Source organism: Trichosurus vulpecula, chromosome 5 (genome assembly GCF_011100635.1).
Source record: "Trichosurus vulpecula isolate mTriVul1 chromosome 5, mTriVul1.pri, whole genome shotgun sequence".
In the NCBI taxonomy this organism is placed as follows: Eukaryota; Metazoa; Chordata; class Mammalia; order Diprotodontia; family Phalangeridae; genus Trichosurus; species Trichosurus vulpecula.
Genome location: NC_050577.1, coordinates 120,413,132 through 120,436,934, shown reverse-complemented (window position 1 = coordinate 120,436,934; position 23,803 = coordinate 120,413,132). Strand labels below are relative to the sequence as shown.

Below are 23,803 nucleotides of genomic sequence, written 5' to 3'. Positions count from 1 at the left end.
AATTGTAGATATGAAATGGGGTACAGAGATCCTCTGCTGTAGGCATTGACCCCACACACCTTTCCCCTGGGGTTGTTAGACAATAATAGTAGACATGCAAGGGCCTTTTGCTGACTTATAGTAGGCATATTAGGAGAGTCTCTCGAGTAGCTAAAGACTACCTTTGGCCATTTATCTGGTCGGTGGAAAAGAGGAAACATAACAGAAGTGGGAGTGCCAGGAAACAGGACCTTTTCCTTCATGGTGCCTCCTTGAAGTCAAGTATATATTGAGCACCCTTTATGTGGCCCATAACTGTGCTGAAAAATGGCAGTGGGGTGGGAAGAGATTCAAGAATAAGATAAAGTCATCGCATCACAAATTTAGAGCTAGAAGAGACATCAAAAAAGGGACCTCAGAAGCTAGCTAGTCCAACCCTCTCGATTTACAGATGAAGAAGCTGTGATTTTTTCCATTGTCATGTAGGAAATAGCAGACACGAGATTTGTTCCTCAGTCCCCTGTTGACAAAACCACTGCTCTTTCTGCTGTGCCCCTCCATCACCTGCTCTCTCTAGGAGCTGCCACTCAAGCTGGGGCAAAGAAGACTAACAAATGGGAAATAATGGTGGACAAAACAGTGTAGAATCCAATAGCAAATTGTAAAACTAAGTGCTAGATCAGCTTCCATTTCTATGTTTTCAAAGGGACTAGAATGCATGTTTCCTAACCACTTATTCTCCCAAGAAATGAGAAAGAGGAGTCTAACTTTTTTACACTGAGCAAAAGATGCACCACCTAGGATCTAGAGGTAAAGCAAATAGTAAAATGCAGCGCACTTCTAACCCTCAGGATTTGGGGCTCTTAATTCTGGTGCTTTCTTTCTTTTGGTCCCATCTTTCTTTTGGTCCCCTTTGCCACTTTTCTGAAAAACAATGGGATAATGGGGTAAGAACCTTAAGGAGTTACACTGGCATAAGGCACTGGCATAAGGCGATGTGAAGAAAGTAGATATTCAACTCAGTCCTGAATACTGGGTATATCTGTTCCCAAAGATGAAAATTAGGAGTGAAGGAAGTGAGAGAAGTTCAGGCTCAGTCTATCTAAAATTACCCCCCTCTCATACATACACCTACCCACTTGCAGCCTATTTCCAACAGCCACATGCATGCTTACAACAAGCACATTAACTTATTTAACAAAATAATTGATCATGATAATGGGACAGGAAGATAGAAGGATGAAAGAGGCAGAAGCAAAGTTGCTCCAAGGGCAGCAGGAAGAATTAGGTAGGGATTGGTCACACAAAGACATGGAGCCAGCACAGAGAGGCAGAACAGACAATGAATTTGCAAGGTGAGCTACCTGTGTGGAGTTAAGTGGGAAGCTTTAGGTAAGAGACCAGCCAATCTCTCCTGGGAGGGTGGACTGCTGGAGTTCCACTTCAGGCACCCTGGGGTGGTGAGTTCTGGTCCCAGGAATAGTCTCTCCCCTTCCCTCACCAGGGGAGCTGCTCCAGTTCTGCCTTGGGGAGGGGGGGTCCAGTTCTACAGAGAGCCAGAGCTCAGGTGCAGAGGGCAGGCTTCTGGGAGCAGCCAGTGATGTCACAGGCCATGAGGAGAGGAGAGAGGAGGAGGGAGGTGTGCACCATGGATCTGACTCTTTCTCTGAGACAAGTCAGCCCAAAGCTATCTTCCCTATTCTCTCTCCAAGTTCTGAGGGCTGAGATATTGCCCATACGCCCTCCATCACTAAGCATCCAGCTGTGCCAGGCCTTTTGGAGTGAGTATGCACACATTCCTATTCATGGACACACATACACATATACATGTATATGCAAATGTACACATACATATCACATACAGCCTCCACTTCCACATTCATATGGAAAGAAAAGACTAAGGAACACACAGAATCCAGAATCTTTCTAGTTTACCATCAAAGCCATGTAGACACATCCACATAAACATACATGCCTGGACACCAATATAAAGAAGTACTTCAGCATACATAAATACCTGAGTAGGTTCCCTCCATTTCAACTATGGTTTTGTTGAGATATGTATACCATATGTGTATTTCATTTTCATATATATGGATACCATAGAAAATATATAGAGATAGAAAGAAGGGAAGGAAGAAAGGAAGAAAATAAAGGGAAAGAAAGGAGGAAAGAAGGAAGGAAGGGAAGAAAGAAGGAAGATTTCTATCAGATCGAGCTGAACTCTTAAACACTAGGTTATTGGACATGGTCTGCATACATTAGGTAGTCCTGGCTTTACATGAAATGAGATCTCACAGAACCTCCAGTCTACTACCTTATTTTGATGACTTCTTAGGGAAGGTGCTAGTCTGGGAGCAGTGGCATCTTGTTGTTGCTATATAGGGATAGTGGTGATAGGGGTGATGCTGATGGGTATATGTAGAGGAGTATGTGAGGATTCCTGTGTGCTGGTATGTAGCATCAGCTCTTCCTCCATCAGTCTCAAGTACCAAATATTTTCCCTTCTCACCAGGATTAATGTATGTGCATCTGTGATCATCAGGAATGACATTCAATATTTGCAACTTCCTTCACATATTGGCTAGGTCACCATTTTGAAGTGCACAGGGTAGGAACACAGAGGTTGATCTAGATGCTCTAAAGGTCTGGTAGGGACTGGACAAGAGGGGGACAAAGAAAAAAGAAGCCCAGAACCCCAGAAGTCTCACTGTATCTTCATATTCTAGTGTCAAACTCTAAGAGAATCCAGCAGTAAGAGTAAATGATGGGGCAGTCAGCAACGTGGGAGCAATGAGGCCTGGACTCAACTAGGGGTGGGAGTGTCCACGTTGTGTTGGAGATGTGCTGTACACTTCTCTTAACTTCTTTCTTTTATATTGAAGGGTCAGAGTTTAGGGCGCAATATGAGAGAAGGAGAACGATGATCTTGCAGAGTACAACTCTAGACTCCAAGGGCCAATGGAGGGTGTTTCTTCCTCATCTCAGAGCTCACACACCTTTCATTATCTCAGGTCTCTCTCCTCAGCTACTTCTGGCCAGTCCTACTGACTTTGGCTTAGTGTTAGGGTACATCCTGCAAGATGGTGGTTTCAGGACCACAGAATGTGGAAAGCCCCACTGTTACTGGGAATGCTCAGTTCCTGCGTGCTGCTGCATGCCCCTAGATAGTTACTCGCCTGTGCCTGAGTGGATTAATAAACGGAGGTAGTACAGGAGACTTACTTAATACTATTGTTCAATGTCTCTTCCCTTCAGCCCATCACGCCTTCCCAGGCCTAGCCCTCAGCAGTGCCCACAATGTTAGGGAGATGCAGGTCTCTGCGCCCCAAGCCATGATCTTCCAGTAAACAGCTGCATGGGGTTGGGGGTGGGGTAGGGATGTCAGGGGGAGCTTAGACAAGCCTCGGCAGATGGTGGTGACTGCGATTTCCCCCATAAACCTCTCCCTCCCCCCCGCCTTTACAACGAGCTCTCTGGTCTGAGCAAATAGAGGCTCCAGACCCGGTGGGGGGGGGACTGGGGGGAAGAATGACTGAGGAACGGGCTCAGAAGGAGGGGGGAGCCAGGGTAAGCCTAGAGGCTCAGCTACTCAGCCCTCTGCCCAACTTACTTCACTGTTTGAGGAGCAAATATCAACCTTTGCGACCAGGCTCCCCCAACAGCCCCCACCCCATCCCCGGGCTAATTGTCCCTCATTAGCTGGCCTGGCCCCCAAGCTGCCGCCGGCCCCCGCCATCTGCTCACAATTATACATTAACCCGAAGACCCAGCCACCCGCCAACCAGGTTGTGCGCCCCTCTCCGAGACTGACCGGAGACTCTCCAGTCCTCCACCAGCCTTATTGTGGAACCTTGCCTGCTTAGCGTTTTCCACCCAGAGAAGGCTCTGATAGAGAAAACCACAGTTCAGGAGAAAGTTCCGCTCTCCCGAGGCCAGGCTCAACCTCTCTGCCTTACCCATCAAGGCCCCACTACCTGCCGAGGGCCGTGCGTAAAGCTGGAAAGTTCAGGGCGCGGTAGGCGCAAGGAACCCTGGTGGGGCGGGAATCGGACCTCAACCTCCAGGCTCCTACTGCCAATTCTAGGCTGCCTCCAGTACATCCTAACACAAAATTAAGATTTCCTGCTATTGGAAGACTTGTCTCTGACCTGGGCAGTCCCTCTCTCTAAAAAGCCTCCACCTGAATTACCCTTTTGAGCGCACTGCGCCACCTCTCCAAAATAGCTCTGCATCTCCTTGCGCCTCCTAGTTTCAGCGCGTGGAGACAGTCGCTGATATAAAGCGGTGGAACCCTGCTTTTTCTCACTATTTCCCAGACCCAGTACTCCCCACTCTGGAAATGTAGAGCACCCAGTCAATCAAAGCGGCCCTCCGCTTCCAGTAAGTTTCCAACTTCAGCTATCAAAGCGCTCTCTTTGCCCCTTTGCTGCTTCTCACCTCTCGCCTAAAGAATGGCTCCGAGCGCTGGAGGAGAATGGGAAAAAAAGAGCTCTTTTTCACTCTGTACGGGCGAGAGAATCACGAAAGCTTGAGAAAGCCCTGCTCTTTCTCCCTCCCTCTAATTCCCTAAACCATTCCTGGAGACTCAGCCTCCCTATACATCCCGGGAACTTGAAAACCAGGGAGATCTCCCTACCTGGACCCCAGGCATGTAACTGAGCTGCAAAGAGCAAGTTGTGGGGTGGGTGCAGACAGGGACAAAAAGATGGCATCTGATAAGAAAATGCAGAGGCTGAGCCTGGAGTCAGTGGGAGCCAGGGAAGCTCAGAGAATTTAATGAGTCTTCGAAAAACGACACGAGCGGGGGGTCTCTGCTCAGGAGGAAGGGGGTCTGTATTGTCCACCCAGCAGACAAGGCAGAAGAGCAGGGGTCCTCTTCAGGTGGCACAATTTTGTGGGTAACAGACTTCTCTCTATATCCTATGCAAAGAGAAGACGTCAGCTTTGTTTTATTTTGTCTTAAAGATGTTTTTAAAAAATTCCTCCATGAATGCCAGGAATTTGAATAAAGACAAACCTCTCCCTAAATTACCAACTTCTCGATCCAAACTGCCCATTCTCATCTCTCTAGGAAATAAAGGGGGATCTTCTTTCTGTAAGTCAGTCGTCAACCAACAAGCATTCACTAAGCACTTGGGCACTCTACAAAGCCCTGGGAGACCAAGAAAGGTTGAAAACAAACGCCCTGTCCTCACAGAGTGGACATTCTAATGGAAGAGTGTACATGCAAACAACTATGTAAACGGAGGATTCATACAGAATAGATGGAAAGGCAAAATGCTTCTGGCCAGCAATTAGTTCTTAGGGTGGGAGCAGGGTTTGCTGGCTGGATAGGGGGGGAACTGAGTGTTCCCATTAGCTCAGCTCATGTAGCAGCTCTATTCCCCTCAAGATTCCCAAACCAGTATGGAAGGGCTTCTTTCTAGGATCTTTTCTGAACATTCTGCTTGAAGCCTGGATTTACAGGAATTGGCTTTATGATGGCTACCGTTCTCCCTTGATTCATGGCATTATTGGCTTGTTTTGTCTATATGTGAGAAAAATAGCCTCTAAAGGGAAGGACATCATAACTCTTACCTCCTACTCCTACTCCTCCCCTCCCAAAGATCACAGGTAGAGCTTTTCTTCTAAATATTGCCATTGTTTCTCACCTTCACTTCTCCTATTTTGGCTGCCCTTCTCCAAGTTTCTCCTAAACATTTGTTTAACCCAATACGTATACTCAGTCATCAGTGAATGGGATTAGGGGAAGGGGGAAGCCGAGAGGTTAGAAAAAAGGGGAGGAGTACAAATTCTATGTAGGTAAACAGCTGATGTCTCATTACTTACTTCAGCTTGGCCCAGATTAATACCATCAGGTAACTTATTAGGTTCTCAATGAAATATTCTTCTAGGTTTCAATCTCAGGTCAACGAACTTCTTTAGTTCTGATCCCTGAATTATTCTGTCCTTCCTGGCAGGACTACAGGGCAAAACCATTCTATCCATATATCCATATCCCAAAACCTGGCTCTGTGCTCCCCTAGATCGGACCTAGGGTTTCTTTATTAAATTTCTCTTCTTTCTGGCACACAGCCCTGGACAAATGCTCAAGACATGCTCCCATACCCTTTAGGATTTGGTGCCTTCTTTCCTGCTCTCTGGCTATGTGTTTTATGTCTTTCAGAAGAGAGCATTACTGACTTTCTCCATCCACCCAGGGTGTTTTCATTTCAATTTACTTATGCTTTTTGAATTCTTTTCTCTTAAAGAGAGGTAGCATAGCATAATGGATAGAGAGTTGGAGCTGGGAAGACTTGGATTCCAGTCTGCCTCTGAGAAATAATGGCTTCACGATCCTGGAGAAGTCACCTAATTTCTCAGTGGTCCTCTAGGCAACTTTCTAAAACTATCAATTGCAGAGAAGGTCACACTTGAAAGAAGCAGGATTTGAACCCAGGTCTCTGACTTCAAAGCCAGTGCTCTTTTCACTGTACTATGCTGCCTTCCGTCGCTTAAATTCTCTGAGCCTCAGCTTCCTCATCCATAAAATGGGGCTGACAATACCAGTAACAATAGTAACTGATGGCACTTTACATACATAAGCTCATTTTATCTTCACAACCCCAACAAAGTACTATATTATGCATGATATATGTGTATATACATACGTGTGTTTATATACAGATATAAGTCTTTGTTGAATAGACTATGAAACTGAGGCTGAAAGAGGTTAAATTACTTTTCCAGGGTTGCAAAACTAGTAAGTATGTAAGTTAGGATTTGAACCCAAATCTGATTTCAAGTCCAATGTTCTAACCAGTATACCTCCTTACTGCCCCACAGGCCTATTTTGAGGATCAAATTAGATAATCTACCTGCTTTACAAACGTATAAGTGCTATATAAACATCATTTATCATATCCTCTTTCATTGATTCCCTTCTCCCAGAAATATCACCTGGAAAGCATTTCCTTCCTACATCCCAAATTACACTTTACTCTCAATATATAATTAAAAATAGACATTTCCTGGGTTTACTTCCTTTTCAGTATAAACACTAGAAAAAATCACAGACTATCTAAAAAACTGATTTACTTTGTGATTACTCCTGCAGTCAGACAAAGGTCCTATTTAAATACAAACATATATATGTGCATATATAATTTGGGGGATGGAGTGGTCCCCACACCTTCGTCTCCATTACTCTTCTCAGGATTGTAGAGAGGGTATGTCTCTTATAGCTGGTGATGCCTAGAAGATTGCACCGGGTAAGTAAAACAGCAGCTTTGCAATATACTCAACATTAATCACATACAGTCTATTGCTTAGTGCTTGTAACATTCAAACATTCTATTTGGCCAAAGGAAGAATTCTCCCTATGTTTTCCCATCCCTTCCTCTCTGACTGTATTGATCAAAGACTCAGAGTTCACTAAGTTGACTTGATTCTGTAAATATTCTGTAAAGGAATTAGGAAGCATGTCAACAAATTGGTAAATCCCAATGTCTGAAATGATCATTTGGAAAGTTATAGTACTTGGTTATTGATTCAGCCTCCAGAAGAAAATTCAGCTCCACAGCAGCACAGGGAAACTTCATCTAGTGATCACTAGTTTCGGTGACACTGGGCTCCGAATCCTGACCAATCCCAAACTGATGGTATCTCCAGGTTAGACAAGATGGAGCGTGGGGTGACTATGCAGTAATTCTTCAATAGTCAAGAAACATTTATTAAGTGCTTACTATATGCTAGGAACTATGCTAAGGCTGGGGATACAAAGAAAGGTAGAAATCCTTGCCCTCGAGGAGCTCACAATACAAGGAGGAAAGACAACATATAAAAAGGATCTGAAAAGGGGTGGGAGTAGGAAAGTTACTGACTGGGGTTGGGACATGATGAAGTCATGCAATAGGGGTAGGAAATCATCTGAGGGTGTATGAGTTTCAGAGTTGATTTCGTCTTGTGAAGGATGAGTTTCTAGAGATCACAAAAATTCAGGAAATCGGTCCAATGGGAAGTGATGCTTCAGCTCAGGACTGTCTAAAAGACAGAGCATCAACCCAGATGTGAGAGTACTACACTTATTATAATGATGTATAGCATAGAGACAGAAGATGGAGTATTGTGTGTGAAGAACAGCAAGGTCAGTTTGTCCAGACTGAAAGTACAAAAGGGGCTTGATGATGTATAACACAGCTGGGAAGGTATCCTGGATTTGGATAGGTTGTGAAATGCTAAAAGAAACAAAAACATTCATACATTTGAAAAGAGCATTATCACCAGCAATTATCCTAAATCCTCAGTACAATGCACAATGACAAGAAGATGCATAGGTTTGATGATGATGGTGGTGATAAGCAGCATTTATATAGTGCTTTAAGGTTTGCAAAGCACTTTACAAGTATTTTCTCATTTAATCCTCACAGCAACCCTGGGAGGTAGGTGCTGTTATTCCCATTTTACAGATGAGGAAATTGAGGCTAAAAGAGATTAAGTGACTTGCCCCAGTTCACACTCGAATGTAAATGTCTGAGGCTGGATTTAAACTCAAGTCATCCTGGCTCCAGATTCAGTGTTCTATCACTCTGTCAGCTAGTTACATATAACAAAAAGTAACTAGCAATAGCATATATATGTGGAGAAGTTACATACTGTAGACCAAATACATAGGTTACATGTAGTACATAGTATATTGCATCATATATCAGGATTATATAGGGGGATAGAGATTAGATCTGTGATTTCATTAGGAGAGGGAATTCTTGGTTAAGGAAATTTCCTCTACCAATGCAGATCAGCACCTGCTATGTGATTTACCATCTTAAGAATGCTGTCAAGAAAGGGCAGCTAGGTGGTACAGTGGATAAAACAGGGACTCTGGAGTCAGGAAGATCTGAATTTAAATCTGACCTCCAACACTAGCTGTGTGACCCTGGGTAAGTCACTTAACTCTGCCTAAAAAAAAAAAAAGAATGTTGCCAAGAGCAGTTTTAAGGGATTTTTTTTCCAGGATTACATAGCCAGTATGTATCAGAGGCAGGACCTGAACCTAGTTTTTCTTGGCCATGAATCCAGCTCTCTGTCAACTATGTTGTGCTGCTTCTCTCTCAGGGTTTTATTCAAAGTTCGTATTACATGCACTTCATTAATGGGTGTCATCTGACTCTATGTATAACCTGGAGAATCAAAAGTCAGCCTGGTTACTAGATAGATCATCCTGGCACTCCAGCAGAGTTGGAATTCATTTTGGACCTTTAATATCCTTAGATAACCTCAGTTATTAGCCTAAGCTGTTCACTAGCTGTCTCTAGTTCCAAATAAGTCAGACATTATAAATTGCTTACAATTCTTGGGAACCTCCACTGCTGGAGATATAGCTTCTAGCTTCAGCTTTTTCCCTTTGTCCAGTCAGAAGTCATTCTCCAACTAAAATAGTCTTGCCTGATTTCCCAGACTTTCAAGAGGGCACTGGCATGCAATTTCATCTTCATCTCAATCCTCTTGATATGAGACACTATCTGGCTTAGACAAATTCATCTGAAACAGGAACTGACTGCCTTCTTTGGGTCCCATCTGAGCAATTATTGCTCTTGTCCTCCTGATCGCCCAGGAGTGTTACTAATTCCTCCCTGGGCAGTAGATGGGATGACGTATTGTCCTTTCAAGACCCCAATCATAAAGTCCCAGAGGACTCTTTCACAGACCGGCAGATTTCCTAATTTTTCAACTAGTTAGTAGGAGGTGGTTCTCTACTGGCTCTATATCTTGTGTTTTCCTTGGACACTGAGATTTCTTAGTAGATGTCAGTTTTCTGGTTGGAGATCCTGATAGCAAGTTGAATTATCATACCATAAATTGTTCCTCTCCAAGTCAAAAGATGTACTTCTTGTTAGTGTCCATGACTTCAACAGCCTCCAAGACCCCAAATAATAAATCAGTAGCTAAATATGTTATTAAATAAACTGTTCTCCTGGTTCTCCTCACTTCTCTTTGCATCAGTTCATGAGTTTTCCCAGGTTTCTCTGAAACTGTCCTTTTCATCATTTCTTACAACTGTAGTATTCCATTTCATTCATATACCACAATTTGTTCAGCCATTCCCAAATTGATGAGCACTCCCTTATTTCCTGTTTTTGCCACTACAAAAAGAGATGCTACAAAAATGCTTGTACATATGGGAACTTTTCCTCTTAAAAACATTTTAAGGTATTAGTCTAGTGGTAGTAATCCTGGGTTGGTAGTAACTTTGGGCATATAGCAATAGGCAAATGTGAATCTCAAGCAAATATTGACAAATGTAATGTCAAGACTGTTGTGTCATTGTTGGTAGCATGATATTCATACACTAGAAATGTGGAGAGTACACTCCACTGATCCTTCTAACTAGACCTAAGAGTATCAAACATGCTTAGAATTGAGTGATTAAAAAGGTTAGCTGCATAGCTCCCTAAGAGTGGTACAGTTCTCAGCATCTTGGTTCTTGTCCATGATCACATTTCCCTGAGTAGCTTATTCTCAACTAAAGATACCCTTAGTGATAATAACTGATTATACTATGAGAGAAAATATGGCATAGTGGGGGAGAGGGAAAAGGGAGGGGGGAGGAGAGAGAGAGAGAGAGAGAGAGAGAGAGAGAGAGAGAGAGAGAGAGAGAAAGAAAGAAAGAGAGATGTCTTTGGAGTCAGGATGTCATAGATCTATTATATGCTGGCTCTAACCCAGGCAAACCACTTAGGCTGTTAGTGTCCAAGGTAACTCTTTAAGACTGTAAGTTTCACAGAAGGTGCTGACCTGAATTAGTAGATGGTTTTCTTACTAGGAAATTCTCTATGCCAGTGATTCTTAAACTTTTTGGTCTCAGGACCCTTTTTCACTCAAAAATTATTGAGGACCCCAAAGACCTTTTGTTCACGTGGAGTTTATTTATTGAGGGTTACTGTATTAAAATTAGAAATGAAAATGCTTTAATATTATTATGAAAATAATTTTGATATTGAGGATCCCCTGAAATGGTCTTAAGGACCTCCAGGCTAATCTTATTCCATTTTGAGAACTGCTGCCCTATGTGAATGAAATCGCAGGTCCAGGCCGTATCCCAGCTTCTAAGGTGCTTTAAGCTTCTTATCAGCTCATTTTTGATCCTCACAATAACCCTGGGAGCTAGGGGCTGTTGATATTGCCATCTCCATTTTATTGCTGTGCTTTCAGTCAGGAATGGAAACTGAAATGACTGACTTTGGGACTTAGGAAATTCTGCATGTACTATTGAGAAATTGGTACAATGGTGGGACTGGGAGGTATGGGAACTGTGTTTTTATATACTCTTTTACCTTATATTACCTCTCTCTTTTCTCCATTCCATTAGCCCTGTTTCCGAAAGGAAGGGAAACTATTCTTGTAGCCATGTAGACAAATCCTCTGAGGAGTTGTCAGAGTAGGGGATCAAGAACTTACCTCCAGGAGAAGCATTGGTAGGTAAGTGCCTTAAGCTCACCTCACCTCTAATTGGAATGACAGTGACTGTCATGGCAGAGGCAGTTTAGAGCAGACCAGAGAAATAAAAGAACTCCTAGATTCAGAATGATCATAAGCCTGGCTTCCTGTCCTTCAGATTCTTCCACTTTTGATCCTCCCATCATTTATAACATCTTCCGTGGGTAAACTGAAACCCTTGGGAAATGAGGGCAGAAGAGGAAAGTTGAAAATGCTAGGAAGCATGAGAGAGAGAGAGAGGGAGAGAGACAGACAGACAGACAGACAGAGAGATTCAAGTGTTAGAAAGGTAGGACATGGAAAGGTGTGTGTGTGTGTGTGTGTGTGTGTGTGTGTGTGTGTGTGTGTTCCAGGAGAAGACAAAATTATTATTTGTCTTTCTAAACTGCTTACTTTTTCCTGTGACAGGTCTCATTTGTATACCTCAGATTTTCTAGGATGGGCCCAATTTAAAATATTCTGTTCCGTTGTGTTTTTCAAAGACATTTTACAAATCAAGGGGGAAAAAACCCATGTCAGAATATTTGTCCTGATTTGGTGTTGATAAAATATCACCATACCCACCTTGCTCTAGGAGGAAACAATCAGAGGAAATAGCATGACATACAACTAGGAGGTACAGTGGAGAGAAGGCTGGTCCTGGTCAGGAAGAGTCATCTTCTTGAGTTCAAATCCAGCCTTAGACACTTACTAGCTGTGTGACCCTAAGCAAGTCAATTAACCTTGTTTGCCTCAGTTTCCTCATCTGTAAAATGAGCTGGAGAAGGAAATGGCAAACCAGTCTAGTAGTCTTGCCAAGAAAACCCAAGATGGGGTCACAAAGTTGGACATGACTGAAAAGTGACTGAACAAAAAACAAAGCATACTAGACATACTAGGAAACAGCAGGTCTAGGAATCAGAAGATCTATGTTCCAGGCCAATCTAGGGACTAAACAATTTAAATGGCACTTAGTATGTGGCTAAATCTTAGTTTCCGCATCTATAAGTTGGGGATAACAACATTACTGCTTCCGCTTTCTATTTTTTTTTGTTTTTTTCTGTGGAGTCTGTGAATTTTTAAGAATATTTTTATAACTGTTTCAATATAATTGATTTCTTTTGTAATTCTATGTATTTTATATTATGCATTTAAAAATATTCTGAGAAGGGTTCACTAGGTCTCACCAGATGACCAAAGGGGCCCATGACACATTAGTTAAGAACTCCTGAACTAGATCTTCTCTAAGATTCCTTCTAGTTCTATGAAATGCCCCCTATGAACTGGGGCAGCTGTTGTTGTTAACTCCTAGTCTTTAGAAATACTTGGACTGGGTGGGTTCCTTGGGCCTCAGTTTCCTCATCTGTAAAATTAAGAGGTTGGATTAGATGATTTATCAGGTCCTTTCCTGCTTTAACACTATGATATGAAAGGAGCTTATAAACTTATGTGGAACACAGATAGGAAGGAAGATTTTTAGATAATCTCTTTTAAAAATAAACTGTTAGAGATCTTATGTTTGCAAAAAAAATGGATTCTTTTTGCTTGTTTAGACAATCTGCTCATCTCCAACCCCTGTCCCTTTCCCCTCAAGTTGGGATGAGGTAGAGAGGAAATGGAGTTACACTGTACCCATGGGATTGTTGTGGTTGTTGTTCTGTCGAGTCTGACTTTTTGTGACCCCACTTGAGGTTTTCTTGGGGAAGATACTAGAGTGGTTTGCCATTTCCTTCTCCAGCTCATTTTACAGATGAGGAAACTGAGGCCAACAGAGTTAAGTGACTTGCTCAGGGTCACCCAACTAGTAAGTGTCTGAGACCATATTTGAACTTAGGTCTTCCTGACTCCAGGCCTACCATTCTATCCATTGCACCGCCTAGCTGACCCTGGGGTGGTCTTCCCTAAACCTAACCCTAACTCTTAATAGTTCTATAGATTGTGATTTAATATAATTTTATATTGCTTCCCAGATCCTGAGATTTCATTATGTCTGTCCTGGAATTTGGAGACTTCATCACTCCCTGGGGAGAAGTGTTGTTTTAAGTATGCTAAGAGATAGCTCTGCCCAGCCAAGAAGACTTCAGCGTTCTTTTGACTTGGTGGTCAGCACTATTGTTTCTGTTCCCTAGCTTGCAGCCCTGAGCTGATGGAGCAGCAAAAGAAATAAAGATGTAGATTCACACCATTCTGGAACTGCAGATGTGAGAGGAGATAGTTTCAGGAAGCAGGTGATGGGATGGTTAATTTTAATTCATTGTTATTTACTTTGCATTCTATTTTAGATGAATGTTCTTTCACCTTACTATGATGTCATGTGCATAGCACTGGCAAGGTCAGAGAGATTTGGTGGGGAGAATGAGGGACTCATCAGCAGTGGCCTTGACTAGATGATGGCTCCAAATAGGTTCTTAGGAATCTGAATGTTCTAGTAGGACATTCCATTCACCTTTGTGTTGCTCATGGGGTTTAGTATTTGAGTAAATATTTGTACTCAATTAGTATTTGTTGAATGAATGAATAAATGGGAGAAAAATGACCCAGGGTAGGGCCCAGAGGGAGGCTTGTGGTTTGGCTGAGAAAAATAGCAGGGAACAGAGAAGGGTCTAAAGAAGAATCAGGGATCATAAAAAAGGGGGAAAGACCTACATGTTCAAAAATATTTATAGCAGCCCTTTTCATGGTGGCAAAATACTGGAAACTGAGGGGATGCCCATCAACTGGGGAAGGGCTGAACAGGCTGTGATATATGAATATAATGGAATACTATTGTGCAATAGCAAATGATGAACAGGAAGATTTCAGGAAAACATGGAACGAGTTGTACAAACTGATGCAAAGTGAAATGAGCAGAACCAGGAAAACATTGTATACAATATCAGCAACCTTGTGTGATGATCAACTATGAATGACTCAGCTCTTCTCAGCAATACAATGATCCAAGACAAATACAAAGGACTCATGAAAGAAAATGTTATCCATGTTCAGATCAAGAACTGATGGACTCCGAATACAGATGGAAGCATGCTTTTTTCTACTTTATTCTTTTTTGTGGTTTTTTTTCCCTCTAGGTCTGTTTCTTCTTTCACAACTGTGACTAAAGTGGAAATATGTTTTACATGATGGCACATGCATAACCTCTATCAAATTGCCTACCATTTTCGGAAGGGGTGGGGAGGGCCGGAGAAAATTTTGGAACTCAAAATCTTGTAAAAGTGAATGCTGAAAATTGTCTTGTATGTAATTGGGGGAAAAATAAAATACTATTAAAAAAAAAAAAGAAAAAAGAACCAGGGAGCTCGCTGCTCAGGGATTGCTCTGGCTTAGCTCTAGATCAAAGGTTCCCTACCTGCTGAACCTGTAGGTGATGAAGAAAAGATCTTCAAATCCATATTGACACCAAGTGTAGTCATTTTGATCTTTAGTTTCCACAATGTATAGTGTACGATTTAGTATATAACCAGTGTTTCTAGCAAAGTCTGGGGCATTTTGCATAAGACTCTTGTAACTGGTAGAGAAAATGATGACATTGAAGCTTGGTGTGGATGAGGAGAGGACTTTGTGAGAGATTTGGAGAGGAAGTATATTTGTCTGTTCCTTTTTCGTGAAAGGTTCTACACAATTCCAGACCTCCTCTGGGTCCAACTTCTGACACGTGGGGAAAGAAGTACTTTGGAAAGCATAAACATGTAGGGGAAGCTGGCTTCTTACCACACCCCTACTTTCAGACTTAGTTCCCTAGAGACTGAGGAATTTTCCCTTGGGTGATAACAGGGCCTCTTTCTCTAGGTTTAATTTGAGATATTTTACTCCCAGAAGGAGAACTAATTCACTTTGTGTATTTTCTGGTATATTTGAATCTGTATGACTTCTATATTTTCTGCTTGACATCTGTTTGAATAAATGGGCTTCCTTGCTGTCCATTATTTGTGATGGTCTTTGGTATAACCAGCTTTTTGTGGGAAGGTTCCAAACTTGTAGGTGTAAGCTAAGAGCTCTGTCACCTTCCTCCCTATAAGGGACAGTGACCAGGGAAGTGAGTAACTTTTTTTTTGAGCAAATTGTGACCCTAGACCAGCAATATTTGGGGGGGGGGTGGAATAGATATATTTCTAGTCTAGTACCCTTCTCAGAATGGGCAGCTAGGTAGCACAGTGAATAGCGCCTAGCCTGAAGTCAAGAAGACCTGAGTTCAAATATGACTTCAGAAACTTACTAGCTATGTGCTAGTCAGTCCAAAACAAGTTACATCTCCATTATCACTACTGGTAACATGCTACAATTCACTCACACTCAACATGCACCTCTCCATTGTCCTTCAGTTCACTTACACTTTTGATTCTTCACAAATCTTAGAATCCTATAACCCCCAGCCCTGTAGCATTATCAGGAGAACACTATTGTTTTTTAATGGGGCTTTGTACTCAAGGAACAGTTTAGAACGTTTGAGTGTGAGTCATAGCTGCCCGTTACCTTGTGCTTTGATATTTTAGCCCATGGGGATGATCTAGAGAGATGACAAATAAGCAATATGCCTTCTGACTAAAAGGTTAGCCTATACTGTAGTTATAGCCTTAGGTCAGTAAAGCATAGAAAGGAGACATGCTCAGGTTCACTATCAGGACCTTCAGCCAGATCAGAGAGTGCTATTACCAAAATTTAGCTTCCTGGGAAAATCAGAAATGATGGATAGATGGTGAGTCATCCCATTCCAATGAGTTGAGAGAGTGGACTATGTGCCTAGGCAGGTGATGTACCAAAGCTGCTTGTTGCCTCTAAGGGAATTAATTGAGTTTTTTTAGTGAACAGAAGACATGGAAACAAGAAGATCAAGGATTTAGGCCTCATGAAAGCTCTGTTCACCAGCTGGATAGTGAGATGTAGAGATAAAACATATGGAAAGGATGTGGGCCAAAATCTGGATGAAGAGCAAGCTGAGTTTGTATACACTACTGGGTAATAGGGGAGATGCTAGGGATGCCTTAGTTTGAGCGGAACACTGTGTAGACTAAGGAGAGGGGCTGGATTCATAGGCCACTTGTTTTCTGCCGTATTCTTTGGCTTTGGAAGTCCCAAGGGAACAGTTGCCACCTATGTCGATACTATCATTAGGGGATGGATGCAACTTCATTCAGTCTGAGACATCCATGTCTGAGACTCTGGGCCAGTGGGTCTGAGGAAACTTGTTTCCCCATAGAGTATGGGAAGACTGTTCAGAATTGGCACTGAGCCACCCCAAAGCTGGCCAGTGTCCACAGCTGACATATGATACTAATGAGGAATGCTTGAAGATGTCTAGGGATGACTGAAGTAATAAGGAATAAGGTAAATGATAAGACAACTCTTCACAGAGCTTACATTCTAATGGAGAACAACAGAAACATATATAAGTATGTACAGAATGTTGTATTTACAAAAAGAATAAAAGAGGCTTCATGTGGAAGGTGACATGTGAGTAGATTCTTAGAGGAAACTAGGATTCCAAGAGATAGAAGTGAGGAGGAAATATCGTTCAGGAATGGAGGCTGGCCCGTGCAAAGGTGTGGAGACTAAAGAGGAACAGCATATAGGCCAGACTGCAGAATGCATGGAGAAGAGTGGTGTTTAAGAAGACTGGAAAGGGACATTATGAAGAGCTTTAAATGCCAAATATAGTAGTTTATATTTGATCACAGAAGTAATAGGGAGTCACTAGAGTTTATTCAATAGGAAGATGATGCGGTCAGATCTGTATATTAGGCAAATCATTGGTGGCTCTGTAGAGAATGCATTGGAGTGGAGAGAGACTTAAGGTAGGGAGACCAAATAGAAGAGCATTGCAGTAATCCAGGTAATACCTGATAAAGGCTTGAATTAGGGGCAGTGGCAATGGAAGTGGAGAGAAGGGAACATATATGAGCAACGTTGTAAAGGACTAGCTTTGGTGATAGATTGGATATGTGAGGTAAGTGGTGAGTCAGAGATAACTCCTCCAAGGTTGTGAGTTTGAGTGACAGGAAGGACAGAGGTACCCTCCATAGTTGTAAAGAAGTTTGGGACAGGACTAGCTTTTGGGGAAAACACATCAAGTTCTATTTTGCAGATGTTTGAGGGGTCTACAACATGCAATTGAAGCATATTGCACAAGGGAGCTACTTCCACATAATAGAGACTATTACAGGTATAGCTGAGTAGAGGCAGATTGGAACTGTCACAAAGGACGGAAATCTTGAGCTTCTTGTGAAGCTGGGGAGAGGCCTCTGTTGAAGGCTGCTTCATAAAGGCAGCAGGTGTCCCAAAGGGAAGAAGCTGACAGGAATCAGGCTACGTGTTTGACATCAGGCTTACACGTGGAGGAGGGAAAGTTGCCTATACTGAAGTTCCTGAAGGGAAGCAGCCAGATGGGGAGAATGGAGAGACATTGGAGTGATGGAGCTGAAGATAGTGGTGGGGAAAAAAAAAGACGCATGGCAGGGGACAAAGAACTAGCCAAAGGAACCAAGAACTAACTATATGCTGTGAGTCCCTGTGGAAAATTTCCACCTGACTTTTACAGGTTCAGGTATGAATCCTTTTTTTTTTTTTAACTGTTGTATAAAAGTTTAACGTTCTTGTTAGCCCGAGGGCTTGTAGGGGAGCCAAGGATGCTTTTCAGGAAGCCAAAGGAGGCAGAGTTCGCAGGTCTTGCCCGGGTAGGGAATAGGAACCAGAGAGAGATCTCTGCGAAAGGAGTTCCCAAAGGTTTTCCTCGGGTCCACCCTCATCAGCATCACATTGTCCCCATTTACTTGGTGAGAGTTTCCGTTGCACAGTTTGAGTCCTGGGATCACGCTCGCCACTCCTCCGGATTTCTGCACCCTGCTTGTGCAGCCTGGGACCGAGAAGAGAGTGTGTCCTTCCTTCCTGTCTTGAGTTTATCTGAACAGCGCTGAGGGAACCTTTGATTTGTGAATTTTTCTGCACGTGATTTGCTTCTACCGACATAAAGTCAGCATGCGTGTAAATTCCCGCAGGACTTGAGTTTTTAAATTTAGTTATTATTTGTTTATTTTATAGACTCGGAGCGCTCTACTCCTCCCCCGGCCCGCCAGACTCCCAAGATCTCTCTCTCGCTCTCCCTCTCACAGGGGATCTGGAGGTGGGTAGGGGCGGGGCGGGGGTCTGGTGGGGCGTGTACGGAGGGAGGGGCCCGGCCCCCCGCCTTCCTCTCTGCTCCCATGGCCCCCTGCGCCCCGCCGGCCACATGCTGACGTGTCCTTCCCTTCCCCACCACGCCTCCGGGCCCCTCCGGACTCTACCACCTCCCCCTGCCCCCGGAAGTCCCACCCTTCAGTTCGTGACGTCACGGCGAATCAGCTCTGTCAATGCCGCTGGGCGCTCTCATCCCGCTAAGAGGCCTGGGGGCGGGGCTCCACCAACAGAGTGTCGATTGGCTTGGGTTCCGGTGGACCGGGCGTTCTGATTGGGCGGTGGGTGGCAGGTCTCTGGCGCGCTTGCGCGGCGAGTAGAACGTGTGGCGGCGGCCGCTATAGCGTCTCCTCTTTGCTTCTAGTCCGGCTGCTGGTGGTGCTGTGGACCGATTCCATCCGTCTGTCCGTCCCAGCCTCTCGCCCGACAATCTCATCACCGCGCCGGTCTCTCCTCCACACCCCAGCCGATCGCTCGGAAAACTCTTCTGCTCCATCCATGGCCTCCTCCGCACAGAGCGGCGGCTCCTCTGGGGGACCCGCACTCCCCACCCTGCAGCGGGGCATCGTCAAGATGGTGAGAAGTGGGGCCCGGGGCACCCAACCCCGCAGCCCTTCCGACAGCCTGGCCCGGGCCCCGGACCCACCCTGAGCCCTTCTTAAACCGGAGGCTGGCACAGGGACTCCTCCTGCCCTCCCAGGACGTGGAGCCCTGCCCCTCGCCCCCTACCCCCTGCTCCGGCCAGTTAGTGCGGGAGAGGGACCTCCCCTTCCCCATTCCCACCCCGGAGCCTCAGACAGAAATCCCTCTTTCCCCTTCCTCTTCCCCCATAGCTAACTTTGCAGAGAACCTCCTCTCCCCCATATGCTTAGATGGAACTCTGGGACAGTTTTCCCTCCTTCCTTGTCTCTTGGGGACAAGGATACCCTCCCCTTTGGCCCCCCAAACTGGAAACTGAAACAGGAATCCTTAACTATAATCCAAGACAGAGATCTTCCCACCTCCAAACTGGAGTGCACAATCGAGACCTCTTCCCAAACTCAGAGCCTCGGACAAGGACTCTTCCAGCTCTCCTGTGAGCTGAGGCCCAGGATACTTACTTTAAAGTCCAGTGGAGTCTAGAAACGGCGTTATAACACCTCCTTACCCCAACCCCCAATTTTCTCCAGCCCAGGATTGGGATAGGATTGCTCTCTTCTTCTGTCTACCAGGAATGACATGTGGACACCTCCTCTGTTTCCTAACCCCCATGCTCACACACTGTATTTGTTCTAGGCTCTCATTAATTCTTACTTGATACTAGCCTTCCTCTCCTTGTGGTCTCTTCTTTCTCCAATCCATCCTCTACATGAATGCTGAAATAATCTTCCTAAGGCAAATGGCTGACTTGAGTCACTCTCCTGCTCAAAAGTTTTCAGTGGCCCCTCATTACTTTTAGAATAAAACAGAACCTCCTTAGGTTATCATTTAAGGTCTTCTGCAATCTGTTTCCAGCCTACCTTCATACTGCTGTCCATCATGAACTTTATATTCCTGCTAAACTGAACTGTTTAGTCTTTCCCGAACTCCAGTGTCCACCTCTGCCATGCTCTTTCCTGAGCCTGGTTGTACATCTCTTCTGTTTACCAGCCATATCTTCACGGCTCATTTCTGGTGCCACTTCCTTGGTGAAGTATACCCCTATTCCTCCCTGTAGTTAATGCTCTCTGCTTCCTCAGTTTTCCTTGTACAGTACTTAATTGTGTATGTGTTGTATCTTCCCATTTGAATGTAAGCTCCTTGAGGGCAGGGACTTTATTTTTGGTCTTTGTATCTCCAGTGCTTAGTACAGTGCCTTGCAAATAGTAGGTGTATAATAAATGTTTGTTGTATTGAATTGGTTGAATTTGAGACAGAAGGGAAGCCTTCTTTCTTTCAGGACAAAGCATTGAAGTTGCCTCTGCTACTGCAAAATGGATGCCTCTTCTCATATGTACACGTGTGGAGAAGTGACATGCACAGATTCTTTCTTAGCAATCTGGGATCTGTTAGAGTCTCAGTCCTCACACTGGGATTTGTTGATTGAGAGAGATAAAAGGTCTTGATAGACCTCCCTTCTCCCTCCTCCTCCTCCAATTCATTTTGACATTTACTTAGTCTTGGTTTGCTTTTTTCAGGAGTCTATTATCCAAGTCTTGATCACTGTCCCTGCCTTTAAGCCATTCCACTCCAGACTTCCATCTTCCATAAACACTTATTAAACACTTTCTTGGACTCAGGGGTGGGGAACCTGCGGCCTCAAGGCTGCATCTGGCCCTCTAGGTCTTCAAGTGTGGCCCTTTGACTGAATCCAAATTTCACAGAACAAATCCCCTTAATAAAAGGCCTCCAGGCTGCAGGTTCCCCACCCCTGTTCTAGGTGCTGAAGATGCAACAATAAAAATAATATAGACCTTGCCCATAAGCATCTTACATCTGCCCTTCTCCTGGGGTGGAGGCAGGGGCAAGCAGATATGACATACACACACACACACATACGGAGAGAGAGAGAGAGAGAGAGAGAGAGAGAGAGAGAGAGAGAGAGAAGTATAATACAGTGCAGGGAGTACTGGGGACAAATGAGAGATCCATGCAGAGTGCTTTTGGAAAAAATTGAAAAGAAGAAAATGTCTTCAGTGAGATGGGGGTTGGGGAGGTGGATTGGAGGAATTGAGAAGTCTGTGTGAAAGACATGGTAGAATCTGAGCCTTGAATAAAGATGATTCTGAAATGTGGAGATGAACATTGGGATAGGAGTGGTGGATCCTTTTTGGAACAAGATGGGACTTTTTCAGTTTGACTCTTCCAGCCTTTTTTTTAGGCTATAGAATTCCCATGTTTTATCATTGGTAAACCTAAAATTTCTTGCTTTCCCTCTTTTTCCCTAGACCTCTCCCGAACTTATATACTATAACCTCTGATGCTTTTGCACTCCCCTTCTTCTCCCCCCACCCCTGCACTTTATTTGGATCAGTGGGGTCTTAATCCAAGTTTTTCATCATTACGAATTTTATTTTCAGGCTTTCAATTTAAGGATTTTTTAAAATTTTGGACAAGGGTCTTTTTAATCTCCCCAAAACACTGATGCCTTCTCTGTAACCCTGGTATTCTAGGACCTGACCTCCTTCCTTTGATCATTTCCAGATTTTTTTTTTGGAAAGGGAAAGGCAGGGCAGTTGGGGTTAAGTGACTTGCCCAAGGTCACACAGCTAGTACATGTGTCAAATGTCTGAGGCTGGGTTTGAACTCAGGTCCTCCTGACTCTAGGGCCAGTGCTCTACTCACCTAGTTGTCCACATTTCCAGATTTATTGATCCTGATTACTTCTGTATTCTAGTTATTTAGTTTGGTTAAACAAACATTTAACAAGTGCTTATATGTGTAAGTCATGTCACAGTAGACCAAGGGCTGGCCTCAGAGTCAAGAATACCTGGATTAAAGTTCCCTTCTCTGAGGTTTCTTACTTAATCTCTCAGTGAACCAGACCATTCTAAGACTATGAATTTCAGAATGCGTATCTCTCTGTGTCAGTGGAGGGAGTTCCCATTACCTGGAGTTTCATTCACTACTGAAATCACAGGCCTGCATTGTCTGCTGCCTCCATCCCCTTCCCAAATGAAAGGCTTCCTATTTTCTTGATTTAGGATCACAGGATTTATCATTGAAAGGACACTCAGAGAACATCTAGGTCTGCCCTTTCATTTTATGCACAGGAAACTGAGGCCCAAATATATTGAAATGATTTGTTCAAGGTTATGCAGGTTTTTTGTGGTAGAGCCAAGATTTTGATTAGAGGAGGATGGTAAGCGGTGCAGTGATACAGCCCCAGGCCTGAAGTCATGAAGACCTGAATTCAATTGTGACCTCAGATACTTACTAGCTGGCTGTGTGACTCTGGGTGAGTCATTTAACTCAGTTTGCCTCAGTTTCCTTATCTGTAACATGAGCCAGAGAAGGAAATGGCAAATCACTCCAGCATCTTTGCCAAGAAAACCCCAGATGGGGTCAAGAAAGGCTGGACATGACTGAAATAACTACATAAATTTAGCCTCAGAAGGGCCCACAAAGGCCATTTAAACCAACCCTCTCATTTTGGACATGAGGAACATGAGGGTTGGAGATGCCACTTGTCCAAGGTCATAATAGGGAGCCATGGGCAGGAATTGAACCCTGGTTCCCTGAATCAAATTCCAGTGTTTTTTACAGTAAAAATAATCTTGCACCTTGTGGAGGTATAAAAGAGAAACTAGATCCCAAATTTAACTTCCCCCTATTCTCTTATTTTCATTTCCCATGCTCATACTAATATTTGGTAGAGACTTAATTAACAAAAAATAGAGTGAGAATCTCTTAATATCCATTTTTTGTATCTACCAGAAATTTTTTTCCTATCCTTGGAAAGAATTACCCTGAAAGATTGCCTAAGTCTGCTTAATTTCTAGCATAATCATCATCATCAAATTTATATAGCTTTTGAAGGTATGTAAATTCTTTCTGATATATTAACTCATTTGATCCTCATAACTGACCTGTGATGTAGGTGCTATTATTATCATCCCTATTTTACAGGTGAGAAAACAGCCTTAGAAAAGTTAAGAAACTTGCCTGGGCCCACACAGCTAGAGGCATCTATAGGGGTCCAGAGTTCATTCAGTACTCTGTCACTATTCCATGCTGCTTCCATGGTGCAGCGAGTGCAATAGGTGCTTAATAATTGTTGAGCATAGTGGGAACACTAGGCAGGAAATTAAAGAGATCTGCCCGTGACTAGTTGTAGGATTTGGGACAAATCCTGTCACCTGCCTTGATATCAGTTTCCTATTCTTTATGATGAAGTTGGAGTGAAGGAACCTTAAGTTCTTTTTACTTTTGATGTTTTGTTCTCTGGGATTCAGTTCCCTCATCTGGTAAATGATGTGGTTGGACAGTCTATGATTCTCAGTAACCTCATTTTCTGCTGTAGTTTGATAGCTTTTTCTTTTCACTATATTTTTAATATTAGAATTTTGTACACGTACTGTATTTCTATATTACATTGTGAATTCTGTGAAGACAGAGAACCTATTTTAGTTAATCTTTGTATCCTTCCCAGTGCTTACCTTAGCACTCTTTAGTTATTAGGTGCTTAATGTGGAAATTGACTATAGAGACTATAGTAAAGTGCTTTGATGGTTGGAGTTGGCAG

General features: G+C 43.5%; 1 protein-coding gene across 1 annotated transcript in view; it reads left to right on the top strand.

Moving 5' to 3' along the window:
* The first annotated feature begins 18,907 nt into the window (after window positions 1–18,907).
* Window positions 18,908–23,803, top strand: part of SND1 (staphylococcal nuclease and tudor domain containing 1) — a 484,576-nt gene continuing 479,680 nt past the window's right edge. The window contains exon 1 of the mRNA XM_036759444.1: window positions 18,908–19,176. Within this exon, the coding sequence (XP_036615339.1) occupies window positions 19,099–19,176 (78 nt within the window). The 5' untranslated portion in view covers window positions 18,908–19,098. The remainder of the gene's footprint in view (window positions 19,177–23,803) is intronic.